The sequence below is a fragment of the Rhinoraja longicauda genome, chromosome 3 (assembly GCF_053455715.1).
Source record: "Rhinoraja longicauda isolate Sanriku21f chromosome 3, sRhiLon1.1, whole genome shotgun sequence".
NCBI classification, from domain to species: domain Eukaryota; kingdom Metazoa; phylum Chordata; class Chondrichthyes; order Rajiformes; family Arhynchobatidae; genus Rhinoraja; species Rhinoraja longicauda.
Genome location: NC_135955.1, coordinates 23,441,420 through 23,460,235, shown reverse-complemented (window position 1 = coordinate 23,460,235; position 18,816 = coordinate 23,441,420). Strand labels below are relative to the sequence as shown.

The 18,816-nt window shown below is 41.8% G+C and overlaps 1 protein-coding gene across 1 annotated transcript in view; it reads right to left on the bottom strand.

Annotated features, from left to right (window-relative positions):
* LOC144592233 (phospholipid-transporting ATPase ABCA1-like) overlaps window positions 1-18,816 on the bottom strand; it is a 136,296-nt gene that overhangs the window by 106,281 nt on the left and 11,199 nt on the right. The window contains 1 exon segment of the mRNA XM_078396766.1: window positions 6,097-6,202. Within this exon segment, the coding sequence (XP_078252892.1) occupies window positions 6,097-6,165 (69 nt within the window). The 5' untranslated portion in view covers window positions 6,166-6,202.

Genomic DNA, 18,816 nt, shown 5'->3' with positions numbered 1-18,816 from the left:
CTTTGTTTTGGAGGAGTTCAGGACCAGATTGTTCACTGAACACCATGCTGCCAGCCTTTGGATTTCATCCCTATAGGCTGTCTCATCTCCTCCTGAGATGAGTCCAACCACAGTCGTGTCATCCGCGAACTTGATGATGGTGTTGGTGGGATGGGTGGGGGCGCAGTCGTGAGTGTAGAGGGAGTAAAGGATGGGGCTCAACACACAGCCCTGTGGTGAGCCGGTGCTCAGTGTAATGGTGGAGGAGAGGTGAGGGCCTATTTTGACGGTCTGGGGGCGGTTGGTCAGGAAGTCCTTGATCCATTGGCAGATGGTTTGGGAAAATCCAAGGTCGGAAAGTTTGGTGACCAGTCTGCTCGGGATGACCGTGTTAAAGGCAGAGCTGAAGTCGAGGAAGAGCATCCTCACATAGCTCCCCTGGTGTTCAAGGTGGGTCAGTGCAGTGTGAAGAGCAGTGTCGATGGCATCCCCTGTAGACCTATTTGCTCTGTAGGCAAACTGGTGTGGGTCGAAGGTGGGTGGGAGGCTGGCTTTGATGTGCTGCAGGACCAGTCTCTCGAAGCACTTTGTGATGACCGGTGTGAGTGCTACCGGACGGTAGTCGTTAAGGCCGCTGATGACAGACTTTTTCGGCAGTGGGATGATTGTGGCGGACTTCAGGCAGGGAGGGATGGTGGATTTTAAAAGGGACAGGTTGAAGATTTTTGTGAAGACCTCAGATAATTGGTCTGCACATTCCCTCAGCACTCTGCCCGTCACACCATCGGGGCCTGCAGCTTTCCTGGGATTCACTGCTCTGAGCACGCGCTTAACATCATACTCCTGCACAGTGAAGGTGTTGCTGTCAGGTGCTGGAGAGGGTGTTATGTCTGCCACTGTAGCTTTCACCTCGAAACGAGCAAAGAAACAGTTAAGTTCCTCTGCCAGCGAGGCGTCGCCGTCGGCAGTCGTGCGGTTGCTGGTCTTGTAGTTGGTGATGTGCTGGATGCCTTGCCATACCCGCCGTGGGTCATTGTTGGTAAAGTGGTCCTCAATCTTCCTCTTGTAGGACGCTTTGGCATCCTTGATGCCTCTCTTCAGGTTGGTTCTAGCAGCACTGTATAGAGCTCTATCACTAGACCTGAAGGCGGTGTTACGGTCCTTGAGGAGAGACCTGACATCCTTTGTCATCCAGGGTTTCTGATTGGGATACGACCGGATGCGTTTGTCGACGGTGACATTGTCAACACAGTTTTGGATGTAGCAAAGTACAGTTGATGTGTACTCCTCCAAGTCCTGATCCTCAAAAATATCCCAGTTGGTCCTTTCGAAGCAATCCTGCAGCTGCGAGGAAGCTCCTTCAGGCCATGTCTTAACAGTCTTTATGGTGACTGGAGCTTTCCTCCTGAGTGGGGTGTATGCTGGAGTTAGGAATATGGACAGGTGATCTGACTGCCCCAGGTGTGGTAGTGGTGCTGACCTGAAACCCTTCTTAATATTTGAATAAACCTTGTCTAGTGTGTTTTTCCCCCTGGTAGCACATCTTATGTGTTGTTCAAGTTTCGGGAGAACTGACTTTAGGTCTGCATGATTGAAGTCCCCGGCTATGATGTGGGCTGCTTCTGGATATGTGCTCTGTTGTGAGTTTATTGCACCGAGCAGGTAGCCTAAAGCTGTGCTAGCGTTAGCATTCGGTGGGATGTAGACTGCTGTTACTATAACCCCTGTAAATTCGCGAGGAAGGTAAAAAGGCCTGCATTTAACTGTTAGGGACTCCAGATCAGGAGAACAGTGGCTATCTATGATTTGGATGTTAGTGCACCAGTTGTTGTGCACGTAAATGCATAACCCCCCCCCCCCTTGCTCTTACCGGAGTCGATGTTTCTGTCCCAACGAAACGCTGTACGCCCGGCTAGCTCAATGGCTCCGTCTGGGATAAGTGGATGAAGCCATGTCTCTGTTACTAAGAGAATGCAACAGTCCTCCACGAGTTTGTTTGCTGATATCTGTAGTTTTAGTTCGTCCATTTTGTTGATGATGGATCTGGCGTTGGTGAGAAACATGCTGGGTAGCGGTGGTTTGTGTGGCTGTCTCTTTAGCTTGGCAAGTATACCGGACCGGCATCCTCGCTTTTGCTTCCTGTTTCTCCTCCGCCTGCGACGCCTGTTCGCGCCGACAACTATCCACGGAGCGCCCGGTGTCCTGGCTATCTCTTCCGGTATATTTCGCGGGTGTGGAAATTCGCGCACAAGGTCCCGATTGCACTGGAATCCTATGATCAGAAGATCCTTTCGGTTGTAGGTAGGATTTGCCTGATTTGCCTGGTTTGCATGACTAAAATTGACTAACAGACATAACACAGATAACACACATATGGCACCAAATTCATGAAAACTATACACCCCTTAGCTAAGAGAAGAAGGTTAAACAAAAAATTAACAGAGACATTCAAAATCATAAAGGAATTTCATATTGTTACTGTTCCAACTGTTTAGTCAGAAACAGATGATTCTGAATCAACATAATTGTCAAAAGAATTGGAACAGAAATGTTTTTATTTCATGAGCTGTCATGGTCTGGCTGGTTGAAAGGGTAATTCAAATATATTACATTGTAATAAAAGCCAGCACAAGCACAATGACTGAAAGGCCTCATTTTGTACTGATTTAATAACTTGAAGAAAATGGATGTTGTTATCTACAACATTGAAGTGGGTTGCCCACCTCCATGCAGTTCACAATCACTGACTGGCTGAACTAACAATAGTCTTCCCCTTCCTTTCAGGCAGTAGCTGACCCTTTTACAGGACAAATACCAGAGTGTATAATTTAAGGTTGGTTGGCTCAGCTAACACAGGAAATTGTACAATTCCACAGCAGCAAACAGGAAAACATTAACAGATAAACACAATCTCCTAAATTTTAGCATCTCAGGAGCTTTGCAGTCAGAGCTTTGCATTCTGATTAGCCTCTGAATATTAAAATATTTTTTTCCTACTTTATGTGTAAATGAACGGGAAAATTTATGGCATGGCAAGTTTAGTGAGTAATTCTGATACAGAACCCGGTGAAATAGTTTCCAGACTAAAACCTCACACCCTGGTCACCAGTGCATGCAGTCATCTAGTATTTCACCCACACACTGAATCTGCAAATGACATAGAATATTATAGCCCTTTGGCCCACAATCTATGTGCTGAACATGATGTTCAGTCTAAACTAGTCTCCTCTGCATGCTCGTGATCCGTATCCCTCCATTTGCCGTACACCCATGTGCATATTAAAAAGCCTCTTAAATGTCACTGTCATGTATGCTTCCACCACGACCCCTGGCAACACATTCCAGGCACTGACCACTCTCTGTATATTAAAAAAACATTTCCTTCAAACTTTGCCACCCCCCTTCACCTTAAAGTTATGCCTTGTAGCCTTTGCTATTTCCACCCTGGGGGATAAAAAGGTTATGACAGGCTCCCCATCGCATAATTTTATATGCTTCTGTCAAGTCTCCCCTCAGCCTCTGATGTTCCAGGGAAAACAATCCAAGCTTGTCTAACCTCTCTTTGCAGTTAATGCCCTTTAATCTAGGCAGCTTTCTGGTAAACCATTTCTACACCGTCTCCAAAGCCATCCTTCTAATAATGGGCCGACCAAAACTGCACAGAATACTCCAAATGCGGCCTAACCAAAGTCCTGTAAAGCTGCAATACGACTTCCTGACTCTTATACTCAATGCCTCGACTGATGAAGTAAAACATACCATATGCCTTCTTTACCACTCGTCCTACTTGTGTTGCCACTTGCATGGAGCTATGGACTTAGACGCCAAAATCCCTTTATATATCAGCACTGTTAAGGGTCTTGCCATAAACTGTATACTTTCCCCTTATCTACAATCTCACAAAGTGCAACACCTCACACTTGCACGGATTAATGGCCATCTGCTATTTCTGCAATTATTTCTCTACCCATTTCTGTCATTACATTTTGACAGCCTTCCTCACTGTTACCAACTCCATCAATTTTTGATGTCATTTGCAAACTTATTAACCAACGCATCTACATATATATCCAAGCCATTTATATGTATCACAAAAATCAGAGACCCCAGCACAGATCACTGCGGAACTCCACCGGTCACAGATTTCCAGCCAGAATAAGGCCCTTCCACCACAACCTTTGTCTTCTACGAGTAAACCATACTGAATCCAAACAACCAAATTGCAGTAGATCCCATGCATTTTAATCTTCTGGATCAGCCTTCCATCACCTTGATGCTCTTCAAGAGCCCCAACTCCATCTCGTTCCTGACCTTCATCTGTCCTAGCACATTATTATTCCCACACTGATCTCATTATCCTCCATCTGTTCTTTCTTGGTGATATAGATGCAAATTTCTCATTTAGTACCTCATGAACTCCATGCATAAATTCCTTCCCTTTTCCTTGTTACTCCCTGGTTACTCTTGTGTTTTAATGTACATATGTAGAAAGCCTTGGAATTTTGACTTGCCAATGCCATTTCATGGCCCCTTTTGGCACTTCTAATTGCCCACTTAAGTTCCTTCCTGCTTGCTTCATATTCCTCAAAAGGTCCTGAATGATTTCATCTTTCTAAATTTAGTATATCTGCATATTCTGCAAGAAAATACAGCAAGTGCACCATCAAATCGCCTCTGTTTATTTTATTTTGGAAAAACATGTACAATTTAGCTCAGAGTACAGAAGAGGCAATCCTCAAAATAAAAGGCAACCATGGAAAATTTTGTCAGCAAATCAGGATTCTTTAAATAGAAATGAGTTGTTTACACTGAACAAAGAGAACATTTGTAAGCTCAATGTTCATGGATAAATTTGAAATCTGGGATGTTGTTTTTGCCCTTTTAGCATCATTGACCATGTCTGAATCCAATGAAGACATAGAGATGGGTCTTTATTGTAACTAGCAGAGTTTAAGCATTCTGAGTTTGGGCAACTTTAGTACAGTTGCGAGCAGGTAGGAACATAATATCCATAGGTCAAGTATAATGGGAATGGTTGCAGTCTTCAATAGAATGGGATTTTAGATCTGCAACATGAGACTCAAGCAATAATTAGGTTCCTCCACACTTACACCAATGACTTCCATATACGTCATATCTTTAACAGAGTTAAAACATCTCAAGAGGTTTTACAGAGCACATTAAAACAAAAAAAGCTTCAGAGCAGATCACTGAAGATTTTGTCAAAGAAGAAGAAGGTATAAAAAGCACTATTAGAGAGGGGAAAAGTCAGAGGAGGGTGGTTCAGGGAAAGAATTACACAGATTTCCACATATTTCCACTTTTTATTTCACCAAATTAGGGCTGGGTTTTTAATTTGATTTGAAACCTTTTCCAAAAGATCACATAGTTTCACGTGGGCAAGAGTGTGGATATATTGTAATACACAACATATCAGAACTGTGAGACAGGATGGGTGGACCAGGGAGTATTGCTCATTGTTTATATTTCATTTTGCTTCAAGGACATTTTCAAACTCTCCTTCAAACAATGTAAATTATCATGGGAATGCATGGCCTATGACCATTCAAACCAGGGGAAGAAATTACAGGTGCTCCTCAACTTACGATGGGGTTACATTCCGAGAAACCCATCGGAAACCAAAAATATCGTAAGTCAAAATGCATTGAATACACGTGATCGCATGGCCGGAAGCGAACTGCAGCTCGCAACGGGTCGCTGCCGTTTGCACCATCGCAAAGTCGAAATATCGTAAGTCGAAGCATCGTAAGGCAGGGATCATCTGTAATGGAATGGTATGGAACACCTCAAGTCTCTACATTGAGAGCACGTGGTCAAGTGTAAATAGCAGAAAGAAGACACAATTTTGTGAACTACCCACCCTCTGACCTATCATTTAACTGTACTCCCCCCCTCCATCTCCCACTGAAGGGCCATCAACACACTTGTGGCAACCTGCAGCTCAATGCAAGACCAACAGAAATGGAGTGGAAGCTACCTCAAGAAATAGCCTGGGAAAAAAATAGCCTGGGAAAAGGGCTACTGGATTTTTTTGTATTAATTCCAGTAACCAATGCTCTTCATGTTATTGGAGATCATAAATATAAACTGACTTACTGTCTGTCTTCTTCTATACGTGAAATTCTTCCACAGTAATAGACCCAACTGGGTCCAGAAGCTAGCCATGTCTTCCAACCAGCTGCACCAGCCTACTGTTCATTCACTGCAAGAACAAAAGAACATCATGTAATACCTGCGGGCAAATACCTCTCAACGCTGGAAAGCTCAACAAAATATCTTCAACATCAAATGTAACTAAAGAATCATAAGCACCCATATATTATCAATATTAGCAAAGATTATAATAGAAACATAGAAAATAGGTGCAGGAGTAGGCCATTCGGCCCTTCAAGCCTGCACCGTCATCGCTTGTCATCCAAAGAGCCAATGAGAACCATCCTAAAGTCTTCAGTGTATTTTGTTTAAAGTATAAGATGCTGTTGCCCATATATTTGTGTTAATTGCCAAATTAAACCACGTTACCATTGTAATTGTCCTTCTTGGAATATCAAATGCTTCATTGTGACTTTATCATTGAGTAGGGCTGATTATTTCTACAGATTTCCACCCTTTAGAAAAGTAGAAAATAGACTTATAATGCACCATTCACTTTCTCAAGACTTTATTCTGGAGTTCTTTCAAAAAGTATTCTAAAGTACTTTGCAGTCAACAAATTATTATTTTTGAGAATTTATATTATGCAGGCAAACCGGTGAAGCAAGCCTGTATGTTAGAAATAGTCCAGCTTGTGGGCAGTAGGTAATATGATGTTTCTGGAGGATATTGCATGTTTTGAGAGGGGAAAACAAGGTCTGTGTCCAGTAATAAAACAATTAAACATCCAGAATAACAGAATATTGTAGAGACAGGGAGCCAAGACATCTAAAATTACCCAACCAGCAGTGAGTAACAATAATACTTCTGCTATTCAGAAGACTCAATGGAGAATAACAACAATATATAATATTCATTGAGGCCGTAACATATTAAAATATTCCAAAACATTTCCCCCCAAGTTTTATCAAATGGAGTTTGGCACCACGAGGTATTAAAGGAGGCGATTAAAAACTGGAGCAATGTTGATTTTATTATCCCCTGAAGCTGTTCTTGACCATAAGTTGAGCAGATCAGGTCTAGTTATCATATCATATCATATCATATATATACAGCCGGAAACAGGCCTTTTCGGCCCACCAAGTCCGTGCCGCCCAGCGATCCCCGTACATTAACACTATCCTACACCCACTAGGGACAATTTTTTTAAAACATTTACCCAGCCAATTAACCTACATACCAATCAATGAATAACAGAAAAAGTTAGGTGGATAATTGGAGTCCAAGGAACATTTCTCTGATCATTCACAAAGTGCAACCATAAAATTGTACAGAGAGAGATATGGAATGGAAACAGGCCCTTCAGCACATCAAGTTCACACTGAGCAAAGACCACTCATTTTACCTTAATCATACATTAACTAAATGTTTTAATTCTCCTCACATTCTATTGAACCCTCCCCCTTCTATCCCGATTCTAGACTCACCTACACACTAGAGCCATGTACAGTAGACAATTAACCACCTGGCCAGCATGTCTTTTGGGCGTCATTTAGGGAAACGCGTGCACAGACAGCACCCAAAGCCCATTCTCCAGTAATATGAGGCAGCAACTCTACTTGATGTGTCATTGTGTTGCCCTTTTCATTAAGCACACAGTATCCTGTTTGATCAAAATCTTAAATTCAGGTTCAGCTTGGAACAAATTTTTCCCTTGGGCTGATTGCACCTTTGAAGAAGATCTGACATCCAGTTTTCAAATGGAATCCTCACTGGTGAAGCCAATCGGTTTTCTCAGATTTTTGCTCAATGCCAGAATGGATAGTAGGACATTTGTTCATTATTTTTACAAGCACAGCATGTCCTGACTTCAGCTGAAACTAGGACAAGAACCACAACAAATCATAATGTCCTTGGTTACATTGGGTGGGGTGAACAAACATTTATACAAAGTAGGCCAATTAGCTCCTTCAGCCTTCTCCAACATTAAATAAGATCATGGAAGATTTGTCTATAGTCTCCACATTCTCATCAAACCACAATAAAGTTTCAACCCTCAGTTATATTAAGCATCTCCCTTCTCTGCCTTAAAAATATTCAAGGATTTTTCCACTGCCCTTTGAAGAATAATGTTACAATGATTTATCGCACTTCAGTAAAAAAAGGTTCTCCTCATCTTGATCTTAAAAGAACTTCCGCTTATTTTTAAACAATGCCTCCCTGGTTTTAAGCCCTCCAAATAGAGTAAACATCCTTTCTACATTCACCCAATCCTCCACCAATCCAGATATCAGTCTTGGCTATCAGTCTGAAGAAAAGTCCTGACCCGAAACATTGTCCATCAGTCTCAAGAAGGTTTCCAACACAAATTGGTGTCTGCACATTTCCCTGCACAGATGCTGAGTTCCTTTAGTGGTTTGTTCAATCTAGTAAACCTTGTTGGAGCTGCTTCCAACACATTAAGAGAAGTAACAAAAGTAGTTCTCCAAATATGGTCTCAACAATATCCTACAGTGCCCTCCATAATGTTTGGGACAAAGACCCATCATTTATTTATTTGCCTCTGTACTCCACAATTTGAGATTTGTGATAGAAAAAAAATCACATGTGGTTAAAGTGCACATTGTTAGATTTTAATAAAGGCCATTTTTATACATTTTGGTTTCACCAAGTAGAAATTACAGCAGTGTTTATACATAGTCCCCCCATTTCAGGGCACCATAATGTTTGGGACACAGCAATGTCATGTAAATGAAAGTAGTTATGTTTGGTATTTTATTGCATATCCTTTGCATGCAATGACTGCTTGATGTCTCCGATTCATGGACATCACCAGTTGCTGGGTGTCTTCTCTGGTGATACTCTGCCAGGCCTGTATTGCAGCCATCTTTAGCTTATGCTAGTTTTGGGGGCTAGTCCCCTTCAGCTTTCTCTTCAGCATATAAAGGCATGCTCAATTGGGTTCAGATCGGGTGATTGACTTGGCCACTCAAGATTTGACAATTTTTTAGCTTTGAAAAACTCCTTTGTTGCTTTAGCAATATGTTTGGGATCATTGTCTTGCTGTAGAATGAACCGCCGGCCAATGAGTTTTGAGGCATTTGTTTGAACTTGAGCAGATAGGATGTGTCTATACACTTTAGAATTCATTATGCTCCTACCATCAGTTGTATCATCAATGAAGATAAGTGAGCCAGTACCTTCAGCAGCCTTACATGCCTAGGCCATAACACCCCCACCACCTTGTTTTATACTTGAGGTGGTATGCTTTGGATCTTGGGCAGTTCCTTCTCTCCTCCATACTTTGCTCTTGCCATCACTCTGATATGTTAATCTTCATCTCATCTGTCCACAAGACCTTTTTCCAGAACTGTGCTTGCTCTTTTAAGTACTTCTTGGCAAACTGTAACCCTGCCATCCTATTTTTGCGGCTAACCAGTGGCTTGCATCTTGCAGTGTAGCCTCTGTATTTCTATTCATGAAGTCTTCTGCGGACAGTGGTCATTGATAAATCCACATCTGACTCATGAAGAATGTTTCTGATCTGTCGGCAAGTGTTTGGGGATTTTTATTTATTATAGAGAGAATTCTTCATCAGGTGTGGAGGTCTTCCTTGGCCTGCCAGTCCCTTTGCGATTAGTAAGCTCACCAGTGCTCTCTTTCTTCTTAATGTTTCAAACAGTTGATTTTGGTACGCCTAAGATTTGGCTGATGTCTCTAACAGTTGTTTCTCAGTCTCATAATGGCTTCTTTGACTTTCATTGGCGCAACTTATGTTGATAAACAGCAATAAAAGTTTCCAAAGGTGATGGAAAGACTGGAGGAAAGACTAGGTGCTGAGAGCTCTGTTATATCTGCATTGAGGAGGCATTTAAACACACCTGAGCAATTACAAACACCTGTGAAGCCATGTGTCCCAAACATTATGGTGCCCTGAAATGGGGGGACTTTGTATAAACACAGCTGTAATTTCTACATGGTGAAACCAAAATGTATAAAAATACCCTTTAACAAACTCTGACAATGTGCACTTTAACCACATGTGATTTTTCTATTACAAATCTCAAATCGTGGAGTACTGAGGCAAATAAATAAAAATGATGGGTCTTTACATTATGGAGGGCACTGTATATAACTGAAGCAGAATCTCTCACTTTATATTCAATTTCCCTAGCAATAAATAACATACTGTTAGCTTTTCTAAATACTTATTGTACCTCCAAAATAATCTTGTGCACATCATGCATAAGGAGGCCCATGTCTCTTTAAATCTCAGAGCTTAACAAACTCTCACCATTTAGATAATATGCTTCTATATTCATCCTGCCAACATGGACAACTTTGCATTTTCCTATGTGGTTCTCCATTTGCTGCGTCTGTACTCATTCATTTAACTCACCAATGATTCTTTGTGGCTTCCTTGTATCCTCTTCACATCTTACTTTTCTACTCAGGTTTGGCTCGTTATTGCACTTATCAGTCAAAGCCCAACCACCAACCCTCCCATTCCTTATCCTTACTCATCGACATCTACTCGAGCAGACCATGTGAATTTGAGGATCAGGTTCAGATTCAGCTACAACTATCAGGCTGAGATAATAAGTAAAACGTCAATAAATAAATGAGGTAGCGCATTTCTATTGTCATTGACTGTAAAACTTTATGGGACATCCAATGAAGTGTGGTCAGTGTTGTAAGGCAAGGGGAACCAATGGAATCATCCATGATACTGAGGTAAATTCAGACAGAAGATTAGAAGGACCACATTGCAAAATGATTCTGACCAGCTACACTTCCCATCAGCAATAAATAATGTTCATGAAAATCTGACTTCTGTTCCAGCAATCAAATCTCAAACTTTCTGGTGGCTCCTCATTCTGAACCAAATAAAAAACACTTCAATGGCAATTATCTTATATTTCCTACCATGAGATGTCCAACTAAGATGTCGCATGGCACCCAATTGTCTTAGAACTGAGCACAGTAGCTGTGTGGCTCACCTCTACATGTCATCCTCAGGGTGCAGTGAGGCTCTGTTCATGTGAACTGATCACAACCTGGGCTCTTCAGGAAAACTACTTTGCTATTATATAATTAAATTATAGCATCAGCATGCATATTCCAGTGAAGCAGCCCAAATTTGAAACAGAGACTTTAGAAAGAGAGACTTTCCATGATGATCATTTAAAAAATAACTTTAACAAAAGAGGAGCATTTTAACAGTGCAATACTAGAAAACAGGCAATAGATTAGCTGCACATTATCCACCAATTTTCATTTTTATGAACTGAAAATGTAAGTAACTTAGAATGGCATGAGATAAACTAATTCAACATCATTCATCTTATACCTGGATTAAACAGTTTCCAATTATAAATCACATAACAAAGTCAGAAAATAAATTCTTGGAATTACCATTGCATGCTAACACTATGTTCTTCTCATCGGTCACTCTTCCAGTGAAATAAATCTTTTACTTTAACACTTCAGTTGCGTTAGACTATGGACTCTGGCATGAACATGTAGCTCTGATAAGTTTCAAATAGGCAGTTATCTCACCTGACTGAATTACACAAACTGCAGTTTATCATCGTCTCTTTGCTACTGATAATAATTAAGGTACAGTAGATCATGTTAAAGTTTCACAAACAATTGTCTGCGGCTAAAAAATGAGATTACTTTTTCTAAAGTGATTAAGGGATCAGATAGCCATTTGCAAGCCACAATATGAGCCAAAATATGATAAAGAACAAAAAACTCAGTGCTAATACTGGCTTCTGAAAGCACAATCCAAAACATCCAAACTTGGCTCTGGCTTTGTATCTCAAACAAAAAATTGCATCATTTTCGGGCTTTTAAATGTGGTGCAAGCTTTCAGCAAATGTCCGGTTCAATAACAGTGAGGACATAGATGGCATTCAGTAAATGGCATGATTCCCAGCACAACAGGATGCACTCCACCTTTCATCATATCACTGCTGATAAGTATGATCCCAACACACATAAATTAACACCGTAGTTTGCTGGAAGCCGTGTCGATCTCTACTAAATTCCTTCATTTTAGAGTCATACCATCTAAAGCTGTGCTCAAGCAATAATTGACCTGGAAGAGCAGCTCCTGCTTCCCATCACCAGAAACCTATCCCAGACTATATATTGACAGGGCACCAGCAGATCCCAGTGTTTCTTCAATTTGTGCCATGGTTTCTTTTACATCCTATATACTGTATATCAGCGCTGCTAACAGGGCCAGCATTTATTGCCCATTTCGGAGGGCAAATAAGACATGAACGCATTTGCAATTCACACACCACAGTTTTGCTTTCACTGGGAATTTATTTTTGGGAACGTTTTTTAACATAACATTTCCTTGGCTTTTTTTTAAATCACCAGTACTGATGATGGATTTTCATTTCAAATGTATTTATGTACTTGAAATTGAATCCTCCGATTACAACGGTGAGATTTGGACATGTGCCCAGATGAAATGGTCTAAGTCAAACAACTGAACCACTATGTTACCATACACCTACCTGAGAAGAGAGCGTCAACTCCCTTTAAAACCCCGTTTGAAAGACGGCACAAGGACAATGCTGCAGTCCATCCACCGTGTTGCACTGGGTTTAAAGTCAACTGTTTATTATGAGCCCTTCCACACTATTTAATTCTTCCTCTACTTACTGGATGGCACAATAGTGTCAATTGATGCTGATATGTCAGTGAAATCAGTGCCAAGAATTTCCCAATAATTGACAATGACATAACCCAACTCTGTGGTCATAGCCACTGATGACGTCTGTATAATTTCACTTCCAAGTGCTCTTTCCGTGACTTATTTATTTCATTTTTTTAAATAAATGAATTTGGCCACAAACGGGCTGCTTCCCGATCCAAGGGCCTGGATGAAAATCTATTTTTTAACAGCAAAGTGGCACAATCGAGACAGAAGAAAATGGCCAAAATCACCACGGCCAACCGAACTGTCAGAAAAAGACAACAAACCTTGTTCTGACATCTTCTACATAACTGAAATCCAGGAACAGCAATGATGATGGGATGAAGTAGGGAAAAGAGATTGAGAATCTTGCAGCTTGGTGTCAGGATGATAACCTAATCCTTAAGTGAAGGGGTGAAAACAACCCTGTCCCCATCTACCGACCTGCTGTAGAGATAGTTAGCATCAAGTTCTGAGGCATCAATTTCACCAGCAACCTAACCTGGTTCCTTAACAGTGATGCGGTGATACAGAATGTACATTGGCATTTGTACTTTCTAATGCATCCGAGGCAATTTGGCATGTCCATGAAGAACCTTTCAAACTTCTACAGATGAGATATAGAAGGTATTCCGATGACTGCTTTTCAGCCTGGTATAGGGAGTTCTTGAGCACCTGAACTCTCGACCCGAAACGTCACCCATTCCTTCTCTCCTGAGATGCTGCCTGACCTGCTGAGTTACTCCAGCATTTTGTGAATAAATACCTTCGATTTGTACCAGCATCTGCAGTTATTTTCTTACATTTTCTTACACTTACTGAACCTACAGGGAGTGATGAACAGTCCATCATTTCCTTCCATCCAATCCATCTTCACAGTGCCTCACATCAGGAAGGCTGGAAGTATCATCAAGGATACCTGCCACCCTGGACATTCCCTTTTCTCTTTCCTACCTTCTGAGGGGCTTGAAAGTTGAGATGTCCAGACTTAACAACTTCTTCAACACTCCTATCAGATTCTGGAACCTGTCACCTCTTTCACACTCCGTTCCTAGAGGAGCTGCCACATACTCATAACTCTGATTCACTTATTCCATTATTGTGCTTTAATATTTTTTGTACTATTTCAATTACACTACAATCTTGCCCCATTCTGCTGTTTTACACTCAAGATTTCAAGATCAACTGATTGTCACATGTACCAATTAAGGTACAGTGAAATTTGAATGACCATTGTATTTACTGTTGTGTTTATCATACTGTTTTCTTTGTGGGTGTTACGTGAACAAGGATTTTCATTGCACGCTGGGGAATATGACGACAAGGTGATCTAAATCTGAATCTCAGCAATTACTCTGGACGCAATCCAAACCACATCTGATTAGTACGGTGTCAGGGGTTATGGGAGAAGGCAGGAGAATACGGTTGGGGGGGGAGATAGATCAACCATGATTGAATGGTAGAGTTGACTTGATGGGCTGAATGGCCTAGATTTTTTTTTAGATTTTTTAAAAGATTTGGAGATACAGCGCGGAAACAGGCCCTTCGGCCCACCGGTCCGCGCCGCCCAGCGATCCCCGCACATTAACACTATCCTACACACACTAGGGACAATTTTTTACATTTGCCAGCCAATTAACCTACATACCTGTACGTCTTTGGAGTGTGGGAGGAAACCGAAGATCTCGGAGAAAACCCACGCAGGTCACGGGGAGAACGTACAAACTCCATACAGACGGCGCCCGTAGTCAGGATCGAACCTGAGTCTCCGGCGCAGCATTCGCTGTAAGGCAGCAACTCTACCGTTGCGCCACCATGCCGCTAATTCTGCTCCTATTACTTTTGACCTTATCTCATCACATCTCCACCTTTGGGACCCCCACCTTGCTTTGGTAGAAATATACCCATACTGTAGTGGGGGGCATTACCGTGTTTTCAAACTCCCTGCTACTCCATCTCCCTGACTCAAAGAGTTTTGTTTGCTGTTGGCAGTTCAGGGCACATGAATACTTGATTGATATTTTCCCCCTCTATTAAGCCCCAGCACTGTGACACTGAGGTGCTGAATAAACCAGAAATTAACTGTAACATTGTCCAGATTACAAAAGAACAAGAAATTAAAGTTGAAAAAAACTGCAGATGCTGGAAATCTGAAATAAAAACATGGTGAAATGATAGAAGCACTCATTAGTTTACAGTGCAGAATAAATGCCGACCAAATGCATTGGTGAAGGGTTTTCAGCCTGACCATAAACTGTGTTTCTCCTTCCTGACCTGCTGAGTCCTTCCCAATGTATCTGTTATTAGAATAGTTCCAAGTTTGCACAGAGTGGTGCTTTGGTTTTATTATCACTTCAGTATCTGCGCAACCTCTCATCAGCTCTGGACCATCTCTCAAATATTGCATGCAAGTGTGAAGAAATTTAAAGCCCATTGAGCGCAGCCAGAGACTGGGAAATGCGGGTTGACCTAGGCCAGAGGCTTTCCTTCCCAGTTGAAATCGCAGCTACCAACCTGCGACCAGACCTCGTCCTCTGGTCCAACTCCTGTCGGCGTGTTTTCATCATTGAGCTGACGGTGCCCTGGGAGGAGGCTGTGGACGAGGCATACGAAAGGAAAAGGCTGAGATATTCCAACCTTGCAGTAGAGGCAGAGGAGCGAGGTTGGAGTGAAAGGGTGCGTCCAGTGGAAGTGGGGTGCAGGGGCTTTGTAGCCAGTTCCACCGCAAGGCTCCTGAGGGAAGTTGGAGTCAGAGGGCAGGCCCAAAGGAGGGCAATCAAAGAACTTGCAAATGCCGCCGAACGGAGCAGTCACTGGCTGTGGCTGAAAAGAAAATATATTGTCTGGGCTGCCACGTGACCATCTAGAGGCTAACCATAAGACACACACCCAGGTCTGATCACCCTGCGGTGGGCCTGCCTCGACTGAGGGTGTCTTGTGATAAAAGGCCGAAACACCCAGTGACGTTGAGGTACACAACTGAAGATGTGTCTGAATGGTAGCAACATTACCTAGTGGTCACCCCCAAGAACAACACCAGTCAATTGTAGTGCAAACCTTAGGGATTGTAACATCCAGTCCTACTAATCAATCTGCCAATGATATTTCTTTAATGTGGCATGTATCTGTGGTGCAACAGTACATGATCAGTGACAGTGCCATACCAGACCACTCATCGCCCGTACATCATCCAAAATTGGTCACTGTGGTGCCGAATGTCTTGGCCACGACATTAACAGTGACAAATATTCATTATCCGAATATAGAAGCTATCTGTATATCTATTGAAAATGAATTTTGCTTAAATCTTTGAGGATGATATTTTAAGGTATATATTTTTTAGCTTCTTTATTCTTTGGTGCTCCCTTGATCCATTTTAGAAAACTTCTATCTCTTTGGATGCAACTTGAAAACACCAACAAGTGATGCATACACAACTTGTTACACTTCAACAAAACTGACTTTTTTCATCATTAGCTTATCTTTCGAATACTAGATCAAATTACATTGCTAGTTGATTATCATTATAATTAATGCTGATCAACACTAATCCAATATCATTAGCGATTTTGACGATACCATTCCCTTTGAGGTTTGGACACCCCATTCATGAAAGCCTGACTCAGGAAAGCATGGATCAGGTTATTAATCTGATACAGAGTCCTTAAGACTGCAACATGCCAAGATGGACAATGAGATGATGTTCCTCAAGCTTACATTAGACCTTTGTTCTGTCTGCAGAAGTGACTGATCTTCCAGATGCCTGCCACAAGTTCTCCAGCTCACTCCCACTCTGACCCATCTGTCTGTGGCTTCCTGCATTGCTGTAATGAGGCTCTGGGACATTATTCACGAGCCCAAGTCACATACCCATAGGCAAATTATGCACTATGTACATTTTTCCCCTGACTCCAGATGTGTGCAATGAATCAGAAGCTCATAGATCCTCCCATTTCTATATTTTGGTTGCCTTGTGGCTCCAAGATCAGCAGATCCTGCCACTGCTGCTGTATCTGGAATCACACTGTAACATTTGGAACTTCCCAGCCAGTTTTACTTCATTGGGCTCTATGTCCACATATTGCAGGTACTTCAGACAAATTCACTTATGGGAGTTGGTAGAAGGGCAGCAGAAACAAATATGATCCTCCCTTCCCACAACAATTGGCAAATACTCTCACTCAAGCTGAATGTTCGTTAGGACAAGTGTCTCGACCGAAAGTAATCAGAACAGCCTAGCCCACTAAACTGTGGCTCACCAGTAATTGTAATAGAAGTGAGGGACCTCACAATCAGTCCAAAATATTAATGGCAGCCTGCAATTTCTAACTGTTTCCAAACTGCCCATGGCTTACAGCAACTTACAAAGCAAAGCAATTACTTTGTGCTTGGACAATGCTCCTGTCAAAACTGCCCACCAACGTGTGTTGACAACAGTATTTAGTCTATCTATTTCACGCCATGTATATGAATGAGGTACTTCTGCTTCCAGATTACGTTTTGCCAATGGATCAGTAATAGCACAGGTGAAATTTAGAATGTATTTCTATCACATAATGCCCATTACTTCCACATCTGATCACCAGCAGTTAGTTAATTGTACGAATTGTCTACCAATTACTACTCAATGAACTATATCACCAATCTTTATATTTCAGTAAATAAAAAACATTCCCATACCTTATCAAATGTAACACATAGCAAAGAGAGGGCTTGAAATCATTTTGAGATAAAGGATGATCGATAATTTGTGTTTTTTCGAACCACCAATGCTAATGATAACTTACAAAGCAAAGCTGAAGAAGGGTCTCGACCAGAAATGTCACCCATTCTGTCTCTCAGGGGATGCTGCCTGTCTCGCTGAGTTACTCCAGCATTTTGTGTCTATCTTCGGCTTAAACCAGCATCTGTAATTCCTTCCTACACTGATGTAACTTGCTTGGTCATTGATTTTTGGGAAGCAATCCACAAGACTAATTTTAAAGTATTTTTCGGAGATACACCATTTTGAAAGGATAATGGAGCTGCATATCAATTTGCCACTAAGCTGGCACTACAAGTAAATCACCTGGGTAGACATTACACTGAAGATGCACAAATCCCTGGTTATACCTCCCCTAGAGTACTTTAAGTCCATTGCACCTTGGGTGGGAAATATTGCCAATGGAGAAATTACAACACAGATTTATCTCAAAGGCACCTGAACTCCAAAGGTTAAATTAGGAGGGATTGTACATATTAGGGTTTCAGTCTCTGGAATATTTATTAAAGAGCAATTTGATTTTTTTTTAAATCAAGATATTAAGGGGAAAGCGATTGAATAGTTAAACTATTTCAAGAATTAGTGATCTTGAACTAGTTTAAAATTTGGAGCCATGACTTTCAGGATCTATTCAAAAGACAACATGGGATGTCTCCAATGTGTCATATAACCATATAACAACTACAGCACGGAAACAGGCCCGTTCGGCCCTTCCAGTCCACGCCGACCACTCTCCCTGACCTAGTCTCATCTACCTGCACTCAGACCATAACCCTCTAATCCCCTCTTATCCATATACCTATCCAATTTACTCTTAAATAATAAAATCGAGCCAGCCTCCACCACTTCCACCGGAAGCCCATTCCATACAGCCACCACCCTCTGAGTAAAGAAGTTACCCCTCATGTTACCCCTAAACTTTTGTCCCTCAATTCTGAAGCTATGTCCCCTTGTTGGAATCTTCCCCACTCTCAAAGGGAAAAGCCTACCCACGTCAACTCTGTCCGTCCCTCTCAAAATTTAAAAAACCTCTATCAAGTCCCCCCTCAACCTTCTACGCTCCAAAGAATAAAGACCCAACCTGTTCAACCTCTCTCTGTAGCTTAAGTGCTGAAACCCAGGCAACATTCTAGTAAATCTCCTCTGTACCCTCTCCATTTTGTCGACATCTTTCCTATAATTTGGCGACCAGAACTGCACACCATACTCCAGATTCGGCCCCACCAATGCCCTGTACAATTTTAAC